The following is a 26086-nucleotide window of genomic DNA, read 5'->3' on the forward strand; positions in this document are numbered from 1 at the left end:
TTTGGGTTTTATTTAAGAAGAGAATTTATATAACCTTGAGATCAGTTTTCCCGTGCTTCACTCGTGTAGCCTACGTTAGTTTAAAGAGGAAAAAGAAAACCTTTCACGGGACTCCGATGTGAAAAGATTTAACAAAATGTATTCCACAGCTTGCAAATCTTCTTACAGGATCCTCAACACAAAAACCTGCTCTGTTCTCCCCGGTTGCAGCGTCTTGCCTACGCTGTACAAACCCCTTTTCTCTCTCTCTCACCCTCCCACACCGCATGCACTCATTTGCATAAATGAGTACATGCAAATTGCATTTTAGTCAGCTTTTTCAGCCTTAACATTTTTCTGAAATTCCCCGGACTCTTTGAGGAGTGTGACATGCATGGCTGATGAAGGATGAAGAGCGCCTGAATATAGTTTAATATTAATTTAATGTCAATTCCTGTTTAATTTTCAAATCGTCGAGCTCATTCAAGTGTGAACAAATTTCCCACGCGTGGGACTAATAAAGGTTATCTTATCTTAAGCTATCCAGGGATTTCTTTCTGTTTCTCTTTCTCTGATTTTCTTTTTGGATTTTATCCATGTGTGTTCCTGGACATGTCCTGATGTTTCATTCAGATTTTAAGGAATTTTCTCGTCCTTTTTTTGATCCATTTGTTTTCTGTAAAAACTGCCAAATTATCTCCGTTCCTCCTGGAGAGTGAGTTTAGACAAATAGTAAATAAGTTAGGCTGATCCCTCATTTACAAGGGATCACTGTTGCAGTCAGCTCTTACGATAGATGATGAATGAATAAATGGCCAAAGCATTAAAAGAGGCAACAACAACAAAAGAAAAAAATTCCCCAAATTATTGACCAAATATGATGTCGCTTGAAGCACCTACCATTCTTACATGCAGCATGTTCTAGATTTCACAAAACAGAAATCAAAGCAAAACTCAGTTTCATATTTGTTTTTAAACATTTTAAATGTACATAGTGAAACACGGTTTTGATTCTTTGTCATTACACTCAGTACAGTCACCCATTATTTTAATGAGTCCTCTGTCATTTCTGCACTCACACACACATTGTGCTTTTTTTCTTTTTCTCATTTAAGATCAGCACAATCCAACCATAAACAAGTAAGATACTCGTGTCTTCAAATTATTGTTAGTTTGAACCTTTTTTGTGTGATTTTTTATGTTACTGTAACTTAAGGCTAAATAAGCACAAACACAGTTCAGTTTTTTTTTGTTTAACTTTTAGACCAAGTCCCTTATACAATTACAGATTCTGAGGATGAGCAACCTCCAAAAAAAGTTTAAACATTAATAATGTAATGTTTAGTGAGTGTGTGTGTATATATCTCTGACAAAAATAAAAAATAAAAAATAAACCGATAACAAACAAAAGGAAAAAGACAAGGAATTCACAAAAGACAGAACAGTAACACATACACGAAACAACGGAAAGGACTTGAAGGAAGGGGGTGCCATAAACACAAATATAAAAGAAAGTAAGTTGAAAGTAAAGATAAATAGAAAAACAAGTAAGAGAAACACAGAAAACAAAGGAAAAAATAAAGGAAAGAAACAGAGAAAACATAAGTAAAAGGAAGGAATTTATTTTACAAAAACTAAGAGAGAATTTTTGAAATAAAAACACAAGTGAGAAGCCTAAAATTGGGAGGAGCTAACAAAAGTCAAGGAAAACAAACAAAAAACACCTGCTCCTAACTCAAAACCTAACCATAACCATAAGAAATATTCACAATGGTTTAGAAAACTGATGTAAATTTTGGGTATGTGTTACGCATATGCAAACAACGGGTAGGATGGTTTGTGAGGTAGGATAGATTCCCAGAACACCGGCTCCTTTTGCAGACCTACATAGGTATACAACCTGAAGTGTTGGTGGAACCTGAACACCACCACTATCATGAAGAAAGTTCAACAACATCTTAACTTTCTTCGGAAACTTCTCCCTCCTCCTATCCTCACATCATTTTACCGGTGAACCATTGAGAGCTCCTCTGCTGCTACATCACTATCTGGTCCCGGAACGGCACCCTCGCTGAAAAGAAGTCTCTGCAGCGGATAGTGAGAACAGGATCATTGGAAGCCCTCTCACATCCATCTTCCAACTCTATGACAGACACATCATCCGGCCTCCGTTTTCCCTCTTTCCACAAAAGGACTGATATAAACACACACCTTTACAAGCACCTTACAATACTCATCAAAAGACTGAAAAACAACTAGAGCTTCCACAAATACAAACTGAACCTGGGAACAACATGCTTATTTGCATACTCAGTCACACTCATAGTTCTGTACACACACCTAAATTATATTTTTCACTTTGCACGTCTTTGTCATGTCCCGTCAATAATATCCTGTCAATAACTTGAAACTGGTATTCGATACCTACTGAACTGTCATTGTAATCTTAACTTCCAAACTCTAATTTATACTGTTAAATATCATCTTATTTTGCTTTTTTAGTGAACAATAAAGGGATCAGTTGAAGTGCTAGATGCATCTGGTATTTTCTGTGTCAGGTCTTTACTAGATTTTATTGTTCCTCTTTTTTGGAGCATGACTTTTGTTTCCTGTTAATCTGTGGATAGTTTCAGGTCTTCTACTTCTTTTGTCCTGTGACAAATGAGGCAGCAGTTTGCTGATTTCTGTCTTGTGACTTTCATGTTAATCAGCCTAGTAGTTTGGAGACTTTCTCCCTGACTTTCTCAACTGATAAGAGGTTATTCATATTTAAGCTCTAATTGGCCCTCTCTTTATTTTCTTCTTTTTTGTTTGTTTGTGTCCTGGATGGCCTGACCCAGCAGGTGGGGGTTGTTTCTAAGTTTGCCTTCGCCGAAGCAGTGCAGAAATATGTCTGCTACACTCCAAATAGGATGGGTGGAGTAAATCCTGGAGTAATCCTGGAGTAAACTAACAGTGACTTGTAACTAGCACATGTACAACTCTGTTGCTTGTGAAGCTTGCACACAAGAATTTCACTCGCATGTACTGTACCAGTGTACCTGCACATGTGATGTGACAATAAAGGTGATTTGATTTGATTTGATTTGATTTGATGTAACAAAGAAACTTTTTCATATAATAAATGATTTTGTTATTTATACAAAGATGTATATTGTTATTTTTTTAAATAATGCCTGATGGTTCATATTATAGGGGTATTATTATGGACATGACAAATTGTAAGATAATGTCCAGCAGATCAAAGGTATCCTGTTTGTGGATCGTACACAATTGTCTTTTTCGCAGGTTTAAGTATTAATGGTTATTTGCAGTGGTTTAGTATTGATTGAAATACCCGTTAAGTACTGTTGATTTTTAATCATGATTTTATAAATCATGATTAATCATGATTTAAAAAAAATTAAATAAAAATAAAAATAAAAATATTTTTTTATTTAATTTAATAACTGTACAGTACTCTGTTTATAGTAACCATTGTCCATATGTAAATATGTAAGACAAATTGTGTATGTTTCTGTTCTGTGTCCTGTGTACTGTTTGTGTGTCTTTCTGGCTGCTGTTACAACCAAATTTCCCCTTGTGGGACAATTAAAGGATTATTCTATTATATCCTCTATAGTTGTTTCAATAGTAACCAAGGGTGCAAAAGTGATGGAAAATCAACATCAGAGTTAAAAAAAAAAGATTCAATATTCAATATCGGACTCTAACATTGTTTCAATACTAACAGTTTTTGAAAATTTAAAGTTAAATCAGTGCCAGAGTTCAGTGATATTGAGTTAAATTTGCTTCACTGAATATTTACTATCTGGGAAAACACCTCACACTGTATACACTGGCTTTCATGGGGGACAATGAAGTCATCATGCATCATCATCAGCCAGTTATCTGTCTGTTATTACTGATTCATGCTCAAGTAAAGCACACAGGTACGGAGGTGAGCCATGTGAGTATATCAGTGTTTTCAGAACCAGCTAAGTATTACTGAGTGAAGCTGGCTGCCAATGATAATAAAGTCCAAAATGTTCACTTTGTAACTAGCAATCATGAAAGAAAATCATCTGTCTCTGTTGATTTTCTGTGACTTTTGAACTTGAAGTTGTCTGTATCTGCGCTTTGCATTGTTTGTTAATAATTTGTCATGTAGAACAGTAACAACTAAAAAAGAATTGGGATACAGCCACTGACACAGCACAAACAGGTTGAACAGGTGTACCCAATGAAGTGGCAGGTGAGTGTAGATAAGCAGAGAGGAGGCCAGAGCAGCTGAAGCTTCATGTTTCTGTGAGCTCCACAAACGTTAACAGCTGACGCAGACCATCAGCATCACTGACCGTCTGACTTACACTGATACTTCCGGTGAAACCGAAACTAAACAAAGCAGCAAAGGATGCGCACCCACACCGTTCATTCATGATGCCTTCATGTTCATCTCGTAAATTCAGCAATCTATGCTCCCAAGGTTTGTCTATATGATAGCCCTTGAATTAGCCACGCCTATATTTAATAATAATAAAATAATTATGTAGTATTATTAGTACTAGAATCACATTTAGAGGCTCTGTTCTAAAGAGCTTTGTTCTTTGGCCACCTGTTTTTATTGATGTGCTTTTAGTTACGGACAGTTAAAGAGATTAAAATATAATTTATTCGTTTTAGCAGTGCGTGTTATCAGGAATATCAGTATTTAGTATTTCCTTTTAAGTTTTTGTAAAACATAAAAGCTGTCACAAAGTGTCCTGGTGATGTGTTAAATAAAGATATCTTGTGGAATTTGGTGATAAACATTAGACTTTTAGAAGCTTCCTCATAATGCAGATTTTAGCTCTGAATTATATAACACACTGCCTTAAATAGAACAACAACATGGTCACGGGTATGTTCATCCCGTAACCCAGAACAGTATTTTAAACAACATTATGTCTTTGGGGAGCATAGATCAATGCATTCACAAGGTGCCCTTAAAGGCACCATGAATAGCCGTGCATGGCGCTGTAGGTGCGCATTTTTTGTTTTTTGTTTTTCCGGGCGTGGATGGCGTAACTAAACGGTAACGGTTACTAACTGGTGTTAGCGTGGCAGGTGAAGGAGGAGACGGAGTGTGTGGGGATTTGACGGGATTTCGTGATCTGTAAAGGAGGATGAAGATGCTGCTGCTGCTGCTGCTCCTCATCAACGGTAAGAACCTCTCTGAACTCAGAGCATCATCACACGGAGATTTAATGTCGAGTGTCTGAGAGTGCGGGACAGAAAGACTGAGTGCGTGGATCGTGTAGGGAAAATGACGTTTGTTTCGAGGCTGTAGCAGCTTGTTGTTATTTTGGGAAACCACCGGAGACACTGCAGGAGCTGAAACAGGAGCGATGGGAGGGGCGCGTCGCGCTCGTGGCTAAGCTCTACCAAGCCCACAGAAAGAATCTACATCTGTGAAAAACACAGGGAACTGTGTTTGATTCACCATCCAATCAAAGGGCTTCACCCTGCGTTTGCCACCTCTGCACCTGATCACTGTTTCCTCTTTCAGGCCAGTAGAAAAGCTCCGGCACTGTAAAGGCTTCCACGAAACCTGCTCTGTTTACATGACGCATCATGTTCTGCACCAGGACAGCAGCACAGCTTCCTGAACGTCCTCCAGCAGGTTGAAAGACGTCATCAGAGGAAAACACAACTCTCACTGTATCTGTAGTGGACTGCAGCTATCGATTATTTTACTATTAATATTAATTAATTAATATTAATAATATCTCAGTGTCCAACCCTCAAGTCAGTGGCTCAGAGTTTTATGGGCCTGTGTACATTTTTATTGGCTTGTTAAAACAGCTTTTCATTTTTCGTTTTTAATTTAATATCACTTCAATTAAATTGAATATTTAATAATATTTCACTTTTAATCTGAAAAAAATTCCCAAAGCCATGAAATAAATATGGTCTGGTCCCCCCACGCCCTCCTTTAGATTCAGCTGTATAATTTAAACATGTATCAGACTAAGTTAACAGTTCATCTGCAGGTGTGAATAAACTTCTGGAACTCACTGCAGATTTTTCTCTGTGTAAACAAACGTTGGTGAAGCAGCTACAGAGTTTGTTAATCAGCTGCCTTTATGACAAACTCCTGCAGGTTTGTCATAGTAAAGGTTTTAATGGTGATACAGGAACAGCTGCTTTTTTGGATGCTAGAAACCTGTTTTTTTTAAATAACTGTTTGATCCCCGTCTGAATCTTCTAAGTTTGCCCACTAACAAATTAATAAACAATAGATGTTGGAATGGATTTTTGAATCTTTTCATATGTATCTATTTTCAGTGATATCAAATTTAACAGCAGGAAATTACTTAGTCATATAATTATTTTTTTCTCTCTTTTTTTGTGGTCATATTTTTCAACTAACCTATGTTTGATAGCAGCATAATATAACTGGAAATACTGTTTTTGTCTGGCATCCCAATATTTTTAGTTCTGGAGGCGCCCCTGCTCTACCATTCAAGGACATTGTATACTTTATTTTATGCAATATTCAACACTGAACTGTAACTGTAACCTTAGTCTTTTTAAACTATTTTTAACCAGTGTTTTCATAAAAGCCTAAAATGCATAAAAAAGGCTTTTATGAAAACACACTGAATAAAAATGGCTTCCTTAAAACTTTGAATGTACTGATTAAATGTTCAGCTTTTATTCTTTATCACTGTTTTTCATGTGTTTTATGATGTTGGCTGACACCTTGCTGTATTTTCAGTATATAAGCTCTCACAGCAGTATGATTTTCAGAGGTGAGCTAAAAGTCTGGCAGTCGTTCAAACACATCAGCAGATTTTTAATGAATATTTCACATCAGACTGAATGCCAATCATGTTGATGGTTTGTTATCATGAACATTCAGATGGTGGTCCTCTCATTTCTGGCCCATTATGCTGCTTTAAATGTTAAATTTAATGTGGTTTGTGTTTGTAAATTGGCACACTGTCAGTCAACTATAACTTTCCTAACTTCATTTGCACATTTTTGCACCAGCAACCTTTTTCTAACTTGCTCCACTTTGTAAATTTGTTTCCAAATGGGGGAACATTTTGGAAGAATTGTGTTTGTGATGAAAATTTCTTTTATTTTATGTATTGGACACATTTTTTAGTAACAGTGCTTTTGTGCCACTTGGGTGTATACATCTGTTTTACACTATATTGCACACACAGTTAAATAGATTGTGGGGCCTGTTGATCTTATCTCAGGAAGCGGGATAAGCAGGAAGCAATCTTTAGTTGACCCTGTAAGAGGAAATAAGGAGTTGTAAACTCTTTGCCTTGGAGGGGGTTAAGGGTGTGGACAACAGTTGTGGAATACTTTTGTTCTGTTTGACTGTATTTAAAGAAGACTGTCCCATTCATCTTTAGAGACTGCATACCAGCTGAAGGCCCTCTCTCTCATGCATGGGAATAACAGGTGTTGGCCATGGCTCATCATGTCGGCAGACTTTGTTAATAATAACATGTTATTATAATACCATGTTCTTTCCTTCAGGAGAGAAAGAGAAAAATAAATGAGACACGTCATGTTGTCTTTTACTCTAATTTGTTAATTTGTACTTTCTCTTTTTGAATGGCTTACATTAGCTGCCCAGGTTACTTTTTTTTCTGGTACGTGCAGGGCAACATGGACTCAGAGATATATTGAAAACGTAATTTATTTGTGTTTTTGTTTGTGTGTCCTCAGTTTCCCAGCATGCCCTGGCTGTTGTGGTGGAGGTGTATGAAGGAGAAAGATCTGTCCTGCTGCCCTGTCAGTTCTCTGGTTTTATTCCTGAGGACCCCACAGTGATGTGGACTCGCTCTGATCTCGATCCCAAATCTGTGCACCTACAACGAGATGAAGATGATCTTAGAGGGCAAAACCAGCGTTACAGCGGGCGCACATCAATGAATCCTGATGCTCTGAACTCTGGAAACTTCAGCCTCACTCTGAGAACACCAATAAAGACTGACAGCAGCAACTACACCTGCTCCATCAGTGATGGACGAGAAGAACTGAGACTTACAGATATACAGCTGCAGGTCAAAGGTCAGCAATAAACCTCAACATCTGCTGTATTCAAACTTACCTGAAGAAACAAGCAGCAACATGTAGCTCAGCACACAGAGATGTTTATGCTTATAGCACATTTCATGAACTCCTTATTAGAGATGGCACGATACCAGTTTTTTATGTCCGATACCGATATCATAAATTTGGATATCTGCCGATACCGATATGAATCCGATATAGTGTTTTTTAATCAATAAAACTGTTTTTTTTAATATCTTGCTGCATTTTGTATAAGTTCATACTCAAGTTTAAATAAACAACAACACTAAAGCTATTCTGTTATACCTGTATGTAAAAAATATTAAGCAACCTAACTAATAGGGTTGCAAACTCCCAGCAAAAAAAAAAAAAAATAGGGAACCACCCCCCACCCTCCACCTCATGATACTTAATCGATGTAATCAACTTTAATTTGATGCAGGGTGAAAAAAAATGCACAGAAACAAATTATTTTTCAAGAATAATTAAATAGATTCAACATCTTTCTTCTACAGAATTGCAGACTGCACAGATGGTATCTTCCCAAAGGAAAAAGTACTATAGCTTACTAGGGTATATTAGACTTAACAGTTACTATATACAGTAATGGACTTCTATACATTTTACATCAGATTAAAACTTTGGGTGTAAGATTCAGATAATTATTTATTAAAAGCTAGACATTTTAAATGAGAATAAGAAAGAAAAGTATGTCTTTGTGCCACCTTTTCCCTGTTCATGCCCTATCGGCCCCCCTGGCTAAACTTTGCTAGATCCGCCCCTGCACAGTTACCAGCAGTCAGCTACGTAGAAAAGGATCCTGGTGTAGAAAGTAATATTAAATAAATTCTAACAACAGCTTATCAAGCTTAAATGTGCTGCTGTTGTTCAGCCGCTGGTTTCCTCTTTCTGGTGCAAAGTGGACCAAAAACAAAGAAGAGAGATGGACTCGCGACAGAAAAGCCGATCAGCTGATCATTAAGCAGTTTCACGATTGAAGTAGCAGCAGGAGAGGGAGAGGCAGTCGCTCCATATATCGGTTGTTAAGCTTAACGCGGGAATGCTTTACAAACATTCAGAGATGAACTTACACACTTGCTTTACTTCTCTCTGGGATAACTTCCTCCGAGATGAAATGCTGGTTTGGTAGCAAGGCTACAAATACACACAGCCGCTCAATCACGTGAGGCATACTGCTGCAACATGCTACGGTTATGAGCCGAGTTACGCCGCGTGGCAAGTTTTGTGAGGTGCTTTTTTGATATTTAATGGATCGGATTACATTTTTTATTTCTCACCGATATCCGATCCAGTAATTTAGGTCAGTATCGATCCGATACCGATACGTAATATCGGATCGGTCCATCTCTACTCCTTATACAACCTTACATCATTTGTGCTCACCTGCAAATACAGAAATACAAGCAATTTAGTTCAGCGTGGCTGCACCCTGCAGGCTGTCCCTGTTGGAGGTAATGAACTGTGTGTGTGTCATGGGGGTGCATTTGTGTGACCTCCTGCTGACCAAAAGGGTCATAAAAGCAGGAAGCTTACAACACAAGAAACCATCAAAATCAATGTTTTACCAAGATTTTTATATCTGTTTCAGACCCTTCCACTCCAGATTAATCAACAGAGTTTATTGAATGGGATAAAACGAGGAGAACAACCCAGAATATGATACAAAACATTACAACTGCCTAAAGAGAATGGTGGCTGGGGCCTACCAAATTTTAAAAAATATTATGTTTCAGCAATGTTTAGGGCAGTGTTGCATTTGTCTGATCCATCATATGTAACAGTGTGGAAGGTAATTGAATGCAAAACAATCACCATATGCATATACAGGCAGTCCTGGCAGATAGAAATCTTCAGGACTTCATTTTTAAAATAAAAAATCCTTGGGCAAAAGCCACACTAGGGGTTTGGAAAAGGGTGACAAAAGAAAATAAGCTGGAGAAGCATATAAAATATTGAAATGGTGTGCATATGATTAGAAATGTACCCAAATCAAATAGACTCTAGTTTTAAACACTAGAAATCACATCGATATGTGGCATTATAAAGGAAGATGAAATTAGCAGTTTTCAAACTTTAAAGCAAACATTTCATTTAGAAAGTCAAGACCACTATAGATATCTTCAGTTAGGAAACTTTTATACTCAAAACATTAAAAACCAAGTAACCACTGCAATGAGGCCATTTATCCAAACTCTTTATAAATGCTTATAAGTCAGAAATGAAGAAAGGTGTAATTTTACAAATATACAAAAGTCTTCATGATCTTAGGAATCATTCAATGAAGTACATAAAAGAAAGATAGGAGAAAGAGGGAGGTCTGGTGATTACAGAAGAAGAATGGCAAAACATTTGCTCTTTTCATTGGAAAAGCACAAAATCACAGGGAAGGAAGGAGTTCTGCTGGGAAAGTTTTGCCTGTTTCCTTTTTTTCGGTCACCTCAGCTCTAAAGTCGCACTATGATGATGGAGGCTCTGAATGTTGGAGGAATTGTGGCTGTGACACAGCATAGCACTACCATATATTTTGGGATTGCAAGAATATTATGAACTACTGGAGAGAAGTTCATAAAGTGATGCAAAATATCTTTAACACATATTTACCCTTTGATTTCAAATCCATATTTTTAGGATACATACCCTCACAATAAAGGGTATAGATAAAAACTTTCTTGGTGTGCTGGTGTTCAAACCTCCATAGAAAAAGAAGTCCAGTATTACAGAATGAAAGCAAAGATCAAACCCTGTTTTCAGGTCCAGAACATGGAGCAGCTGCGAGAGAATTCAACATTAATAAATCAATGGTACGGAAGTAGAGGAAGCAAGAAGAATAAGTTGAGTAAAGATTGAGTTATCTAACTGTTTTTTTTCACTTAATGCACCTTATGGTCCGAAAAAAACTTCTACCTTCCTTTAGAAGTCCAAGTTTTTATTATATTATATTATATTAGATAGTCCTCAAATAATTTGCTGTGGACCAAATTGTCATCCAAACTTGGCTGAGATCTTTCATCTATCAAACCTGCAAGGAACTTGTGGTAGAGCGTGACCGGTGGCGTGCTGAAAAGCGTGAATATGTGGTTGGGTCTGTGGTGCATCTTTTACAGTGGTGCCAAAACACAGGACTGGGGCATGGCGATGGCTGGATGTGCGGTCGAACCTTGGACCCACCTCATCACTGCCGCCACTGGGTACACGGCCGGCCCCCTGAACCAACAGGGGGTGTAACTGTGTAACTGATCTACCACTCTCCTCCAAGAAGCCCTGATAATATGCCTTGCCCTGGTCCAACCCTGAGAACCATTTGCTCCTGCTCAGGCTGTTCCACATGTCTTGCACATGAGGAATGGGATTACAGTCAATAATATATATTTACAGTTGCTGACTGAAGTTTTACATCTGATATTCAAAAAAGTTCTGGGACAACTTCTCCTACTCCCAAGGTGCATGGAAAGGGACAAAGATCCGGTGACGTGAAGACTTCAGTGTCACTTGAAGCACTAGGGAACTTTTTTGACCAATAAGCTTTGGCTTGTGGCCTTCATCAGGTTCATTACAAAACACCAAACAGTTGGTTTAAAAAAAAAAAAGTATACTACAGAAAGAAATCCAACTGAGCCAATCACACATTCACTCATAAGCAAGCTGACCAAGCTGATCAGCTTTGAAGGAGGTACGGCTAACTGGTTGAACCAGAGCTCACATAGGCTCTGGGTGAAACACTAGTGTTCGGCCATCAGCCAGCAATAACACAAAACTGCCAACGTCTTTTTTTAATAGAAGTATGTAGGACTCCTTGTTTTTATACTAACAAGATATTTTAATGACTTGACTCCAAAAACGTTAATTGTGATGTATCAGTATTTTTCACTTCAGCTCAGGATTGTAGATACTCAGCTGTGTTTCAGTTACCATTAGTATTACTGCTGCTGCTTCTACAGTTCATATTGTGGGTTATTGCTCTCTCAGACCAACAGGTGGAGGTGGAGGTGGAGGAAGGCTCAGAGTCTGTCATCCTGCCCTGCAAAACAAAACCTGACCTGCCTGAGGACACCAGAGTGGAGTGGACTCACTCTGACCGAGAACTTGTGATGGTCCATGTGTTTTCAAACAGAAGTGACCACTTTGAGAACCAAGACAACCTTTATTGTGGTCGCACAAAGATGAACAAAGACCTGCTGAGAACTGGAGACCTCAGTCTGACCCTGAAATACCCCACAGAGAGAGACAGTGGAGGATACATCTGCACCATCTACAGGGACAAAGACATCCTGAGACAGAAAGTAGTGCTGCACCATATCAGAAGTCAGTGCTGTAAATTTAGGTCAGAGTTCAGAGATCATGTTGTTTTTTATTCTTTATACCTTTTACACTGTGTTTCTCCACAGAACAGCTTCCGTCCTGGGCCACAGCTCTCCTGGTTCTCCTGGTTCTTCTTCTGGTTTCTGGAGGTCTTATTTCATTTCCGGCACTATTTCATGTCAGGTGAGTGTCTCCTACTACACTACCCATAATGCCGATGGTTAGCAGGTGTCCTCTGGTGGCTCCTTGACTGCGGCTCACACAAACTTGTTCCAGAAGCTGAAAGAGTTGAGAGTTACAAACAGCTGATACAGAGAGCTGAAGAGAAACTTCCAGGTTTGTTCCAGAAGTCAGAAAACCTCCTTCAGACTCAGTCATTGATCAGTGAAACAGCTCCACAACATGACTTTACTAAACAGTGTGTGTGCTTCACTGCATTGATCTGACACAGAGGCTGCATGTGTACAAGCCAATTTGTAGACTCTTCCAAATCCGGCCCACAAATGCGTCCTCCTTTTTCCATTATTTGAAGGATGGGTCGGGTGTATCCTTCGTCGCCCACCATATCCCAGAATTCATAGCACGGCTCAGCCAACTCCAGTTTCCAACAATGACGGCTGCTACTAAGTTTTAATATTACTCTCATTAATTTTTCTGGATCACAAAATAAACTTTCCACATATTTAGTAGCTGTGTAAACTTCAAACATCTGATTGGTTTATCAAGATATCGCATATTTGCAAAAGTGCTCCGTCGTTTTCGGAGACGTCTGTTACCGATAGCTAGCCGGAGGGTTCGATGGTCACTGGAGCTGGCAAGAAAACTGGACTCCCGGCTTCATTGTTTTCAGACCCCCACGGTCTTTCGCTACTCAGGTTAAACACGATATATATGTCACTCAGAAAACTTAAAAATGTCATTGTTTGGCTTTTTTTGTGTGTGTTTAAATTGTTTCAGAGTAAATTGGTTTGGGTGAGATCAAAGTTATTAGATTAGATTACATTAAATAAAACGTTATTAATCCATCAGGTGGGTTCCTCCGGGGTTTTCACACAGCTGCATAAATGTCAAACAGAAAACTGATCAAACAGAAGTGGATTTAAGGCAGTGTCCTGTTATATTTTAGATAGCAAGGAGTAGACAGCTGAGTTTATTCAACTCCACCGAGACAGCGATGATGCAAATCTGAAGGCTAGACTGTCCCATTTCACAGCCTCGTACTTCCGGCATTTTTGAAGGACCTGGCCCACCTAGACCGCGAAGGCCGGGTCCTCCGAAGGATGCAACCTAGGTTTGGGGACTCAGCTACAATCTGACTGAGACTAAAAGACAAAGGAGGGGACAGGGAGGTCATGTGACCATCACAGGAGCTGCTGACGTCATTGGGTTTTGTTGTCCTCACAGTTTACCAGGTGGAGGTGGATTTATGCGCAGAGTCTGTCCAGCTGCCCTGCAAAACCATGCTTCACCTGCCTAAAGATGCTAAAGTGGAGTGGAAGGACAAATATGACAGGAAGGTCCACGTATATCAGAACGGTTCGGACCATCCTGGAGAACAGGACGAGGTTTACAGAGATCGAACACAGATGAACACGCTGAAAATGGGAGACCTCAGCCTGACTCTGAAATACGGCAGAGACACTGACATCTACACCTGCACCGTCTACAATAAGGATGGAATCATCCTAATGAGGAAACAAGTGCTGCTCAAAGTCAGAGGTCAGTGTTGTAAATACGGGTCAGGTTAATCTATTTAATTTATTGATTCTACACCAAATTGTTCTGGCTGTTATAGTCTTGTTGTTATTTTTTCACCCAAATGTAAAAGCATATGCAGATGAACCGTAGAGGTTTTTGGGTGAAACTTCATCTGAAAGGTAACATCTTCTAGTTTCTGAACATGTGTTTGTTTAGCATGTAGCTAAAACAAATGTGAATGTTGTGGGGCTGACTTTGTTGACACGCCGCTACAACATAGCGTGGAGATCTGAGGCAGTACCTTTGGATTGAGAGAGTGGGGTGGTGGTCCCTATCTTTAAAAAGGGGGACTGGAGGGTGTGCTCCAACTACAAGGGCATCACACTCCTCGGCCTCCTTAGGAAGGTCCTGGTCGTGGAACACTTGACCATCTCTTCATCCTCTCAAGGATACTTGAGGGTGCATTGGAGTTTGGCCAACCAGTTAACATGTGTTTTGTGGACTTGGAGAAGGCATCACATCCCTTGGAGTATTTTGTGGGAGGTGCTCTGGGAGGATGTGGCGTTTGGTCTGTTATTCCAGGCCATTCAATCTCTGTATATGTATTGCAGCAGCTTGGTGTGCAAAGCCGACAATAAGTCGAGCTCATTCCTGGTGAAGGTTGCACTTTGTCAGCGATCCTGGTCACAATTTTTATGGATAAAATTTCTATGGTTGTCCTCTCAGTCCCCCAGGTGGAGGTGGATTCAGGGGTGGAGTCTGTCCAGCTGGCCTGCAAAACCACACTTCACCTGCCTGAAGACGTTAAAGTGGAGTGGATGGACGACAACAGCAAGGCCCACGTGTATGAGAACGGCTCTGACCAGCCTGAAGAACAGCATGAGGTTTACAGAGACCGAACGAAGATGAATGAAGACCTGCTGAAAACTGGAGACCTCACTCTGACCCTGAAACACCCCACAGATAGAGACAACTCCACCTACACCTGCACCGTCTACAGCAGGGAGGGAAACATCCTGCTGAAGAAACAAGTGGAGCTGAAAGTCAGAGGTCAGTGCTGTAGATACAGGTTAAAGGACAGAGGTCATGTAGGAGTTTATTCTCTAAAAGCTTTTAGTTTGAATTTATTTTCTGGTCATTTAAATAACATAAATTGAACACAGATATCATTATTATTTTTATTATATTCTCCCAGATAGATCTCATGGACCAAAGGCTCTCTGTGTCATCTTGGCTCCAGCTGAACTAAACTGAGAGTGAATTTGGGCTTTTAGGGAGGGGTGAAAGCAGAGCGCTGTAAAGGAAAGGCTGTGATTGGTTCAAACAGCCAGAAGATCAGAACATATGAAAAACTTAATGAGCCCAGTGCTCTGACAGGTGATGCTAGGTTACTAACAGGTAGCATCATTAGCAGTCTGAATGGTTAACCTTAGCTAACGAAGAGCTTCATCTAGTGTTAGCTAAGTCAAGTTTAAGACAACAGAGTTGTGTGTGAATTGTGAAAACTCAGAATTACACATATATTTTGGCACAAATTTTTCTCCATACCTTCGCTGAGCCAGTGGAGGTCCTCAGTGAGTTAGAAAGGTAGAGCTTATTAATCAGCAGCAGGTTGGAGGAGATATATCAGCATAAAGCATGAGCATTTAGTACAGCACTTATGGCCTGTATTTGTATAGCGCTTTACTAGTCCCTAAGGACCCCAAAGCACTTTACACATCCAGTCATCCACCCATTCACACACTGGTGATGGCAAGCTACATTGTAGCCACAGCCACCCTGGGGCGCACTGACAGAGGTGAGGCTGCCGGACACTGGCGCCAACGGACCCTCTGACTACCACCAGTGGGCAACGGGTGAAGTGTCTTGCCCAAGGACACAACAACCGAGACTGTCCAAGCCGGGGCTCGAACTGCAAACCTTCCGATTACGGACGATCTGATATCCTCGTGTTGGTGTTGTTCCCTCGTCGTCATAAATAATGTTGTTCCAGGTTCAACATTGCAAGTGACCAATCGCCTTCTTCTGACGTCATCCGCGACCTCGAAAAAAACAAAGGCCTTCAAAAAATCAACTTTACTTGCGAGAAGAGAAACCGCCTCTGTAAGGACAATATGTATAATGCTTACCGTTTATTAAAGAAAAGTATCCTGAAATGCAAACAATTCAAGTTCCTGGATCGGCGGAGAGAAGCGGTTTCTGTTGTCGCAAGTGAAGTAGATGTTTTTAAGGCGGTATTTTTTCAAAGGCAAAAAAGGGGGATGTCAAGTCAAATCTGGTCCTCAGAGACTGAATAAAGTCCTGATATATTCCAGAACAAATTGGAACCTATCAAATAGGCATGATTTAAAGTATATTGTAACCAAATGGAGAAATACAGAAATAAGTTCTGTCAAGGCCTTACGGTCATTAGTCACCTTTACTACAGCTCATGTTCTTTGTTGTCCTCTCAGTCCCCCAGGTGGTGGATTCGGGCGTGGGGTCTGTCCAGTTGCCCTGCAAAACCACCCTTCACCTGCCTGAAGACACTAAAGTGGAGTGGAAGGACAAACAACACAGAAAGGTCCACGTGTATGAGAACGGCTCTGACCAGCCTGAAGAGCAAGATGAGTTTTATAGAGACCGAACGATGATGAATGAAGACCTGCTGAAAACTGGAGACCTCACTCTGACCCTGAAATACCCTACAGATGGAGACAACTCCACCTACACCTGCACCGTCTACAGCAGGGAGGGAAACATCCTGCTGAAGAAACAAGTTGAGCTGAAAGTCGGAGGTCAGTTCTGCAGATACACTGTAAAATGTAATTCTAGATGTTTGTTATTTCAACATATTATTCTATATCAGTTTGACGATAGATGACTGAAGTTGTTGTTATAACATAGAATTACAAGTTAAAAACGTCCCAATTACACCAAAAAAAGCTAACTTGAAAACTCATGTCCAGCTAAATCAGCAACTTATGTGAACTTGACAATGCGGGTAAGTTGAGCACAGCAGGATTCAAAACTGCCTCACGTGACTGCTACCGAGGTGCATCATGGGGAATTGGCGGTTAACGACATGCTCACTTTACTTGGACGTTTTCTAATCGTCTTCTTTGGAATATGCTTTCAAGGTGAGTAACATTGGTTATAACTATAAGGAAAGAGAGCTACAAAAGTTGGAACATGTTTTGAATCTATGGCATGATGTGTGTTTTTCTCTTTTACCGAAATGTTTGCTTTAGCTAATGTAGCTTTAGCGGACAAGGTCCAGCTTGTATGTCATGAGCAAACTTGAGCTAATAAACTGACATATGGCCTTTTTTATGGGTTTAATGTGGCACTGACCAAATCACAAGTATTGTGCCGCTAGCTTTAAGGTTGTGCACTCAACCACTGTTGCGATATTAGCAAGCTAACTCAGCTAATTAATAAAGCTTATTTCATATTGTCTCTGTACTTGTAAATTTCTTTCAAGTTCACAGGCTGTTGTATTTTGGTGGAAGTTCATTTTGGCAATATTTCCAATAACTGGCTGGGTTCAAAAAGAACTTTTGGCAGGACTCCGATGCTTGTTGCCATCTGTTTACCCCTATGTAATCACTTAAGTTGTTATGAACTGCTGCATGCTAAGCTGCAAGAGTGCACTGAGGACTGAGACAAAATATGGTCTACAAACCAGCATTATATTAGTTTTATCAGATAGTCCTCCAGTGTGTTTATTTTTTGCTTTAATTCTATTGTGCAGTTATTTGTTACCCTGAAATGCTTTATGCTTAACAACAGCTCACTATTTTGACTTATTTTTGAACTCTTGTGATCAGTATGACTAGATTGTGTGAGTTTCCATACTAAAAGAGCTGTAGTGATAAAATAATTGGCATCAGAGACACTGATTTTGGCATGGTATACTGCAGAAGTTTTTTTTTTTTTTGCATAATTTACCTTTTAATTAAACTGCATTCTCTGTATTGTAACAAAACTAACATTGTTTATATGTCAGAAAATTAGCAAACATGAATAAATGGCGAAAACAATATAATTATAACATATATTTTTATTTTACTTATTTTAGGTCTGTGAAGCCAAACTTGATGCTGGGGATTTATTTTTGTCAGTGGAGTCAAATGGTAAGTTACAATTTGTGCATTTTGTCATACTGGAAACACCACAGATTATATTGTAACTTAATAGCTCTGTAGAACAAATGATATAAAGATTGTAGTGTCAGGGTACTTTTAAGAAGTAATATGGCACTATTGATGATCACATGCAGGTGGCATAAACTAAATATTCAGACCTGTTACCAACAAGTGATTCATTAACAAAAGCAATGGAGCAGACTGTTTAGGTTCTTGTGGTTGTAATAACATCCATAACTGCAGGTTTGTCATTAATGTATTTTCACAGGTCTAGATGATCACATCTGACTTTGTCATTTAAATGAGGTGGACTTGCAAACTTTGCACTCTTTTGGGTAAATTGCTGTCCACTACATATACACAGAATGTGCACAGTATTTCAGATCTAAAAAGGGAGTATGTAATGGACTTGCTGGCTTTAATGTAAAAAGCCTGTTGTGTAACTTTAATGAGGCAGTTGGACTAAAACAGTATTGCTCATCAAGGTAAACATCTGAGGAATAAGGAAATTGTTACTTGTCCTTTTACTCAGTGTTCTTTTTAATCGCACGTTTACTAAAGTTTTACATCACATAAGTCATTTTCACAATCATTCTACTTTAAAAGATTTCAAGACAGAGCTTATTGTTCTCTGAACTTCCTTGTTTGCTGAACGGCAGGTAAAGTGCATCTTTTGTTTGTTTGCTTTTGTGTGTTTGTGTTTTTCTAATGGGCCTCAGATGACTGTTTGCTTAAATTTGGGTCTCAAAGAATCTTTTTTTTATTCTGCCTGTACTCTCTCCACCCTCTTCTTCTATTGCTCAGGTTGAAGCAGAATTTGCCCGTCTTACATCTGTTGACCTGAAAGGGTTCCTTTTGCTGTGCTTGACCATTATGGAGAGGTTCGTGGAGCTGTACAAAATCAAGAGCGGCATAGGAGGGCTAACTAGGCTCATAAGATGCTTCGGAGATGATGTAAGTGTTCAACTGCGAAATGTTCTCCTTTGTTTAAGTTTTAGGTTATCCAGTTCAACTGATGAACTCATTGAAAGAAAGCTGATAAGTAAAGTCTGTCATCATATTTCACAACCGGACATTTAGTGTGGTAACTTTTACAGAATCTGTGTATATTGGTGGTAGGTTGGATATCATATTCTACTTGAATGTCCTGATAAGCCTGATTCAAAATCTCCAATGATAATCATATATTGATGGAATTATGTATCAAAAAGCTGTGAATTTGGAGCTGTCTACATGCTTCATAAACACTGTTTAAAAAGTGTTTTGGTTTTGTTTTTGACTTCTTTGACCAGAGCCCTACACAAAGGAAGAGGACAGAGGACCTCATTTTCTAAAGGAAGATCCTCACACACTTTCAAGACTGTGAAGGTTAGCATTGTTTCTTTTAGTAAATTTAATAATGACAGCACCACAGTGGATTTTAAATGAAACATGTGGCATCTATGAAACAACAGATGCCACATGATAACATGTGTACTTTTTCCTCACCAAATGTATTATTACAAGATCTTTGACACTGGATTTGGTCTGGGTTTCAGAGTAACTAACTGGCAAGCTAGCATTGATATTATTAGTGTCTTGTGTTTATTCATGTCTTCACCAGGGTCTTTGACATTTCGCTGCTGTACTGTTCACTTCAGCTTTACGTTTGATTTCTCACATTGTATATTGTAATGGCAGAGATATTAGGATATTTAAGGGGCTGCAGTGGCTGCTACAGCTGTGGGGGCAATACTTTGGTGAAATGTCCTGGACCCTGGAAAAGAGACTGTGTAGACTGGGTAAGCAATTAAAGGTTACTGGCCGAGAGTCATTGGGCAGCTGGGTAAAGGTGGATGTTGATATTCAGTGCCAATTATGCAACCTGTTCAGCCACGTCTATATGCTCTTTTTTCATGCTGTTAATATAGGGGGAAAAATAAACTTTAATCAATAAACTGATTAAAGAAGCATTGTCTATGGAGCCATAATCTGATCCTGTAGTGTAGCTGCAGTTTGCACATTTCATGTATTCTCAGCCAGATTTGGTTTAGAGCACAGCCAATATTTAGCATAAGTAGATTTAAATTCACACACTGGTGATGGCAAGCTACATTGTAGCCACAGCCGCCCTGGGGCGCACTGACAGAGGCGAGGCTGCCAGACACTGGCACCACCGGGCCCTCTGGCCACCACCAGTAGGCAACAGGTGAAGTGTCTTGCCCAAGGACACAACGACTGAAACTGTCGGAGCCGGGGCTCGAACCGGCAACCTTCCAATTATAAGACGAACTGTCAACTCTTGAGTCACGATTCAGTCATCCACCCATGTGTGTGAATGACTGAATGTGTAAAGCACTTTGGAGTCCTTAGGGGACTAGTAAAGCGCTATACAAATACAGGCCATTTACCATTTATGTCACGATCCTGGGTCCTTTTGACCCAGCGTTTTGTGTTTTCTACCAGTGTCATTTTGGTTCTGTTCTTCCTCCGGTTTAGTGTTGTTCTGTTCTGCCGTCTACCCCTGTGTTAAGTCCGCGTTGCTAGTCTGTGTCTTTGTGTGTATGTGTTTCCTGTTTTATTGTGACGGTCTGTGTCTTATCTCAGTGTGTTCAGTTTACTCTTCCCCTGTCTCGTCAGGTCTGATTACTCCCAGCTGTGCCCTCCTTTTGTGTCTCATTCCCTCGTTATCCTTCTGTGTATTTAAACCTCGTGTCTGCCTCTGTTAGTTGCTGTTTCGTCTGTGTTATTCCCTCCATTTTCCTGCGTATTCTGGCGCATTATTCTCCCTGCATCTCCGTTTCATGTTTCAAGGTTTCAGGTTTGTTTTTGCTTAGCTTTTCCCAGTTTAGTTCATTCTTAGGTTTTGGGTTTCGCCCACCTCTTCTCCGTTTGTGTCATCCTTTGGTTATTAAAGCTCGCTCACCACTTAAGCAGTCTGCCTCTTGGGTCCTTATCTACACTCCACACGTCTGCCACATCGGACGTGACAATTTAAATTGAAAATTTTGTTTGAATTCTGCAATTGAAGACATGCTCAGTTATTTATGAACATGGTCTTTGTTTAAAGCAAGAAATGGATTTGTAACATGGGGTGCATATCTCATTCTGAAAAACTTTAACAACTAATAAGTGTTACCCAAAGCCAATCACCATCATCCAAAGCATCAGTATGGCTCTTCTTTGAAAGACATGAATTCTTAAGCACAAGGGATATTGTGTAATTGTAATTGTGTAATTTTTTTTTTTTTTTTTTTTTTTTGTCTTTGAACCCTTTTATAGCCGACAGGTATTGAAGACACGTTTTCTAAGAGGATGAAAGTTGGCATTGCGATGGTGAAAGAAGAAGACATCATCGATGTGTTGGTTGTCCTTGAGGCGGCAGTAATCCTGTCTAATCTGAGGATGTCTCAAGTGCCATTTCCATGCTGATGGGCCTTCTTTTTGCCCTCAACATAGACTATCCAAAGGAACTTAAGGACATCTTTGAAGCCATTCAGAACATCCTAATGAACATTGGTGGAAGGCAGTGCATCTCACTAGTGCATGGTCTAAGAAACAGACTCTTGCAGAAAGCCATGCAGAACTGTAATTGTATGTTCCTTAGTGTTAAGGACAGTTTTATTTTACTGTTTTTTTTTTATTCTTGCAAGTTCTCATTCTCACTTTTGTATGTCACTAAATGACTACACTTTACATTCCAGATTAGACAATTACTCATTTGTTCATGGTTTAAGAAACTTATGTGAACAACAATATAATGGTGGACTCTGCAGATGCTTATCTCATGCAAGTCAGTAGTTTTTCCTTTGTTTTGCAATTGAGCAGACTCAAACCGATGTTTCTGAAATATCCATATTATCAAATGTTTCAGAAGCATGCACTCATTTTCAGAGATATTGGTTCTGTGGAATTTGTTGCAATTGTAAACGAAGACAAATACAAGAGTTTGATGTCTTACTTGTTATAAACTGATCTTTACTGTCACTTATCAAAGGTTTTGTACTATTTTAATATTTCAAGTTTTATGCTAACAGGTGTGACTGAGCACAATGAAGTTTAAAAATTTTGTAAATGTAAAGAATAACTTTTCTAAAATAGCAAGTGTCCCGTTGATACATTACATTAATGCAGACTTTATGTTGTTACTTCACAAGAATCACTACTGCTCCTAGAGTATTGGTCAGAATTTAATCTTCACCCAAACTGGGCTCAAGACCAAGTTCAAATTTATTGTTTCACAGGGGCAGCCTTTGAGTTTTGATGGATTGTGAGCCTGATGAGCTACGTCACTGATTTTTCTGTTTCTCAGATGACTAAGATGGCACAATAAATGGTGAATGTTGGGTGCTCATGAGTAATTGTCTTGTCATGTTCTTAAAACAAACTTTCTGTATGAAATGATCAGATAGACTTTAATGGAATCTGTGGGGTTTTATTTTTTTTCTGTAAACAACAGAAAATTAATTTAAAGGAATGTAGATATTTAAACCTGAGATCTAAGATGAACCTAACAGGTAGTTTTGCTGAAATGGATGTTAGAAAGCTAAAAAACAAAACAAAACTTAAGATGTTTAATACACATTTTCTTTACATCCAGTCAATCAACTCTGATAATTAAAATGAAACTGATTTACAAGTTCACTCAGCTACCTTAAGGAGCTCAGTTAATTAATAAACTTAAATCAACTTAGCCAACAGATTATGTTAGTTAAGCTAAAATAGATTCCTAAGTTAAAAGAACTACTAAAGTATTTGAATTAACTAAAAACCCAAGTCAACTGAACTAGGACAAGAGTTTAAACAATAGATTATTTTAATTTAGCTGAAAGGGTTTTCCCAAGTAAAAATGACAATTAAAGGAGTTGAACTGACTAACAAATCTCAGTCAACTAAACTAAGACAAAAGTTTAGACAACATGTGATTTTTCATTAAGATAACAATTGGTTGTGTTATAAGAACAAACTCTATTTCTTGACTTAACTTAAAATTTTAAGGCAGCCCTTTACCTCATATTTTTAAGTTGAAACAACAAGTTATATTTTACAGTGTACAGGTTAAAGGACAGAGGTCATGTAGGAGTCTATTCTCTAAAAGCTTTTATTTTAAATCTATTTTCAGTTCATTCACATAAAAACTGAGCCTTTAAATGAAGAGACTAAGAAGACAATTAAAAATGGAGTTGAAATGATCCTTACTTCAAAATAAAAGCCTCTGTCATGATTTAAATTTGGAAAAAAACAATAGTTTTGTTAGTTTAGTCCAAATCTATGTATAAATATTATATTGATGTATAAATATCAATAGTAAAGCTGCTGAGATTATTCAAACACTTTAAGTCATTTGGATGTTGTCAAATGTCAGTGTGCAGCAGCCATAAATATGAGGCTTTTATTGTGAAGTGAAAGAGCAATAAGAGTGAAGACAGGGTTCGTACGCTTTTTTCAGGGTCAAATTCAAGCACTTTTTAAGCACTTTCAAGATCCGTTTTTAAGCTTTTCCAGTACCCCCCGCCGCACTGCCCCCGTAAAAAAAAAAAAAAAAAGAGAATGCATGTTTCAATTTGCATCACCTCAGTAAGACCATGTGAAAAAACACCTTAGCTCCCCTTTTGTTGGGACATAGAAAACGCACCACACAAAAATACTGCAAAAGGAACGGTCACCTTATATACTTAGTGTATAAACTCAAAATGCACATTTCACTTAAAAATTAAGATGTGCAAATGTGAACAAATCAACTTGTTAGAGATATTCTTCTCCTGTTGAAAAAAGAAAAACGAAAAATAAAGAAATAAGTCTAGATATTGATGCTTCTTTCCTGTGTGACAAAAAAATAGGAGACAGATGTTTGTTTGTTTTTTAAGTTATTTCCCAACAAAACTGTTTTATTGCTAACTACATTGCTGTCTGTATTATTCCTGAAGTCCTAAATGATCACCTTTAAAGTGTTTGTGCTAATAACATCAAGTCAGGCAGGCATGGAGAACAGCACTGACTGTTTAAGTAGTTTAATGTGTAGGTGGCGATAAACACATTTTGAATGAAAGCCGGGAACCTTGGTAGCACAGAAACAAGTGGCTATTCTTTGTGACCATATGGATCCCTCATATTACCATTATTTCACCCAAAGGCACCAAATTAATACGCAAAAAGCTGCAGCAATACACACAAATATAAACAGTACTTGGTAACAACTTTGCTTTTTAGCCGTTAACCCTCTGGTGTCCAGGGTATAATTGGCCGTTTTACCTACTTTTGATTTGGCCTCTATATTTCACCATTAAAAACTGTTTATCTTGCCAATCTGTTATTATCTCATTTTGACATAATGTGTCAGCACAATTTATCTAAATTCAGACAAAATTTAAAATACAAGTAGAAAGTGATATTTTTGACTGTAAAAACCACAAGCATGTTTAAGGAATCATTTTCATAACTTGAAATGCAAATAGAAATTGGACATTTTTAAAAAATATGAACAAGTTTTGCAAACAACAAAGTTATATAGTACTATTTACCTAAAAATGCAGCCAAGGCTCAGAAGTTTTTTATATAACCATTCAAAACTATTTACAGAACAATCAGCTGTGCTGCATCAAATAAGGCACACAAATTATTTATGCAACTCCAAAAAATAGTTTGTGTCCACTATAACACAGATGATAAACCACAGGGATAAACCTGCAGGTTTGACGGCAGGTGTGTCACTCAGCGTTTACACTGCAATCTGCCTTTGGTGGCTTTTTTGCAGCAACTGTGACATTCACTAGTAGAACTGACACACAAAACAAAAACTACACACTAACTACACAAGACAACACACTAACTTGAGACTCCAAACACGGCAAACGTCACAAATCTCTCACGTATCAAAACTCTCTCTCTGTCTTTCGCTCACTCGCTCTCTCTCTCTTTCGCCGGTCACTCCTAAAACTTCCCTCTCTTCCCAAACGACCAAATTGCACATGTTGCCATATCATTTTTTGATTGGTCGACATGGTACATTTTTCCACCAATAGGGAAGGAGTGTTTTTTTTTTTCTTTTTCACTCACAAGCAAAGCGTCTTTGCTAGCGCTCTCCATAGAAAACGCCGTTTTTTACCGTTTCTTCCCGGAGTAAACGCCACTGTTTTATTAAAAACAAAAAACACCGGTTTTACGTGACCTATCAACACAGTTTAAACACTGGTATATAGCTTGAAGTCCGCACGTTCGACCCAAGTTGAAATGGAGACTCTGGGTCGACCCCAGAGGGTTAATCAGAAAGCCTTAAGTTGGCTAATTATGTATCGGGCTAATGTTTAAAGCTTTCACTTGAGTAAATTAACTCATATCACTGCTAAGTAATGTTAGCTAAGTTCACAGCATGTTCCATAATAGCGCTGCCATACTGCATCACACTCAGTGCATTTCAATCATTTCTCCAGCGAGTTTGATAGCTAGCAAAATAATAATCATAATTTTAAAAAATTGCATGCGTAACGTACACTTACTGGAAAATTATTTACTAGCACTCACCTATCATGCGACTGGAGAGCGCAAACTCCGCCACTGTCGTTTTCCATCATACACTCATTTAAACAGCAACCTACAGGTATGTTAGCGCACTCATCCCCGACTGTCCGAGGGAGGGGCGGGTTATATTGAAACAGACGCAGCCCAGGCAGGGAAATTTTGCTTTTACATTTTTGCGACTCATTTTTTTCTCTATCTGATAAGAAAACTATTTAATCAGATAGTTATTTGTGGTGAATGAAATACAGTTACATTTTCAAGCACTTTCAAGCACCACATCTGAAATTCAAGCATTTTCCCAACCTTGAAAAGACAACATTAAAATTCAAGCATTTTCAAGGATTTCAAGCACCCGTACGAACCCTGGAAGATGATGTGTTATGATCCAGAGGAGCCCATGTGGTCTT

General features: G+C 38.8%; 1 protein-coding gene across 1 annotated transcript; it reads left to right on the forward strand.

Annotated features, from left to right (window-relative positions):
- Window positions 1-5003: 5003 nt before the first annotated feature.
- LOC120438563 lies at window positions 5004-14057 on the forward strand. Its single transcript, XM_039608963.1, has 5 exons — window positions 5004-5160; window positions 7690-8034; window positions 12025-12360; window positions 12444-12540; window positions 13762-14057. The coding sequence occupies exons 1-5, from the start codon at window positions 5124-5126 to the stop codon at window positions 13832-13834; spliced, it is 888 nt and encodes a 295-aa protein (XP_039464897.1). The 5' UTR covers window positions 5004-5123; the 3' UTR covers window positions 13835-14057.
- The last annotated feature ends 12029 nt before the right edge of the window (window positions 14058-26086 follow it).

The sequence above is a fragment of the Oreochromis aureus genome, linkage group 3 (genome assembly GCF_013358895.1).
Source record: "Oreochromis aureus strain Israel breed Guangdong linkage group 3, ZZ_aureus, whole genome shotgun sequence".
In the NCBI taxonomy this organism is placed as follows: domain Eukaryota; kingdom Metazoa; phylum Chordata; class Actinopteri; order Cichliformes; family Cichlidae; genus Oreochromis; species Oreochromis aureus.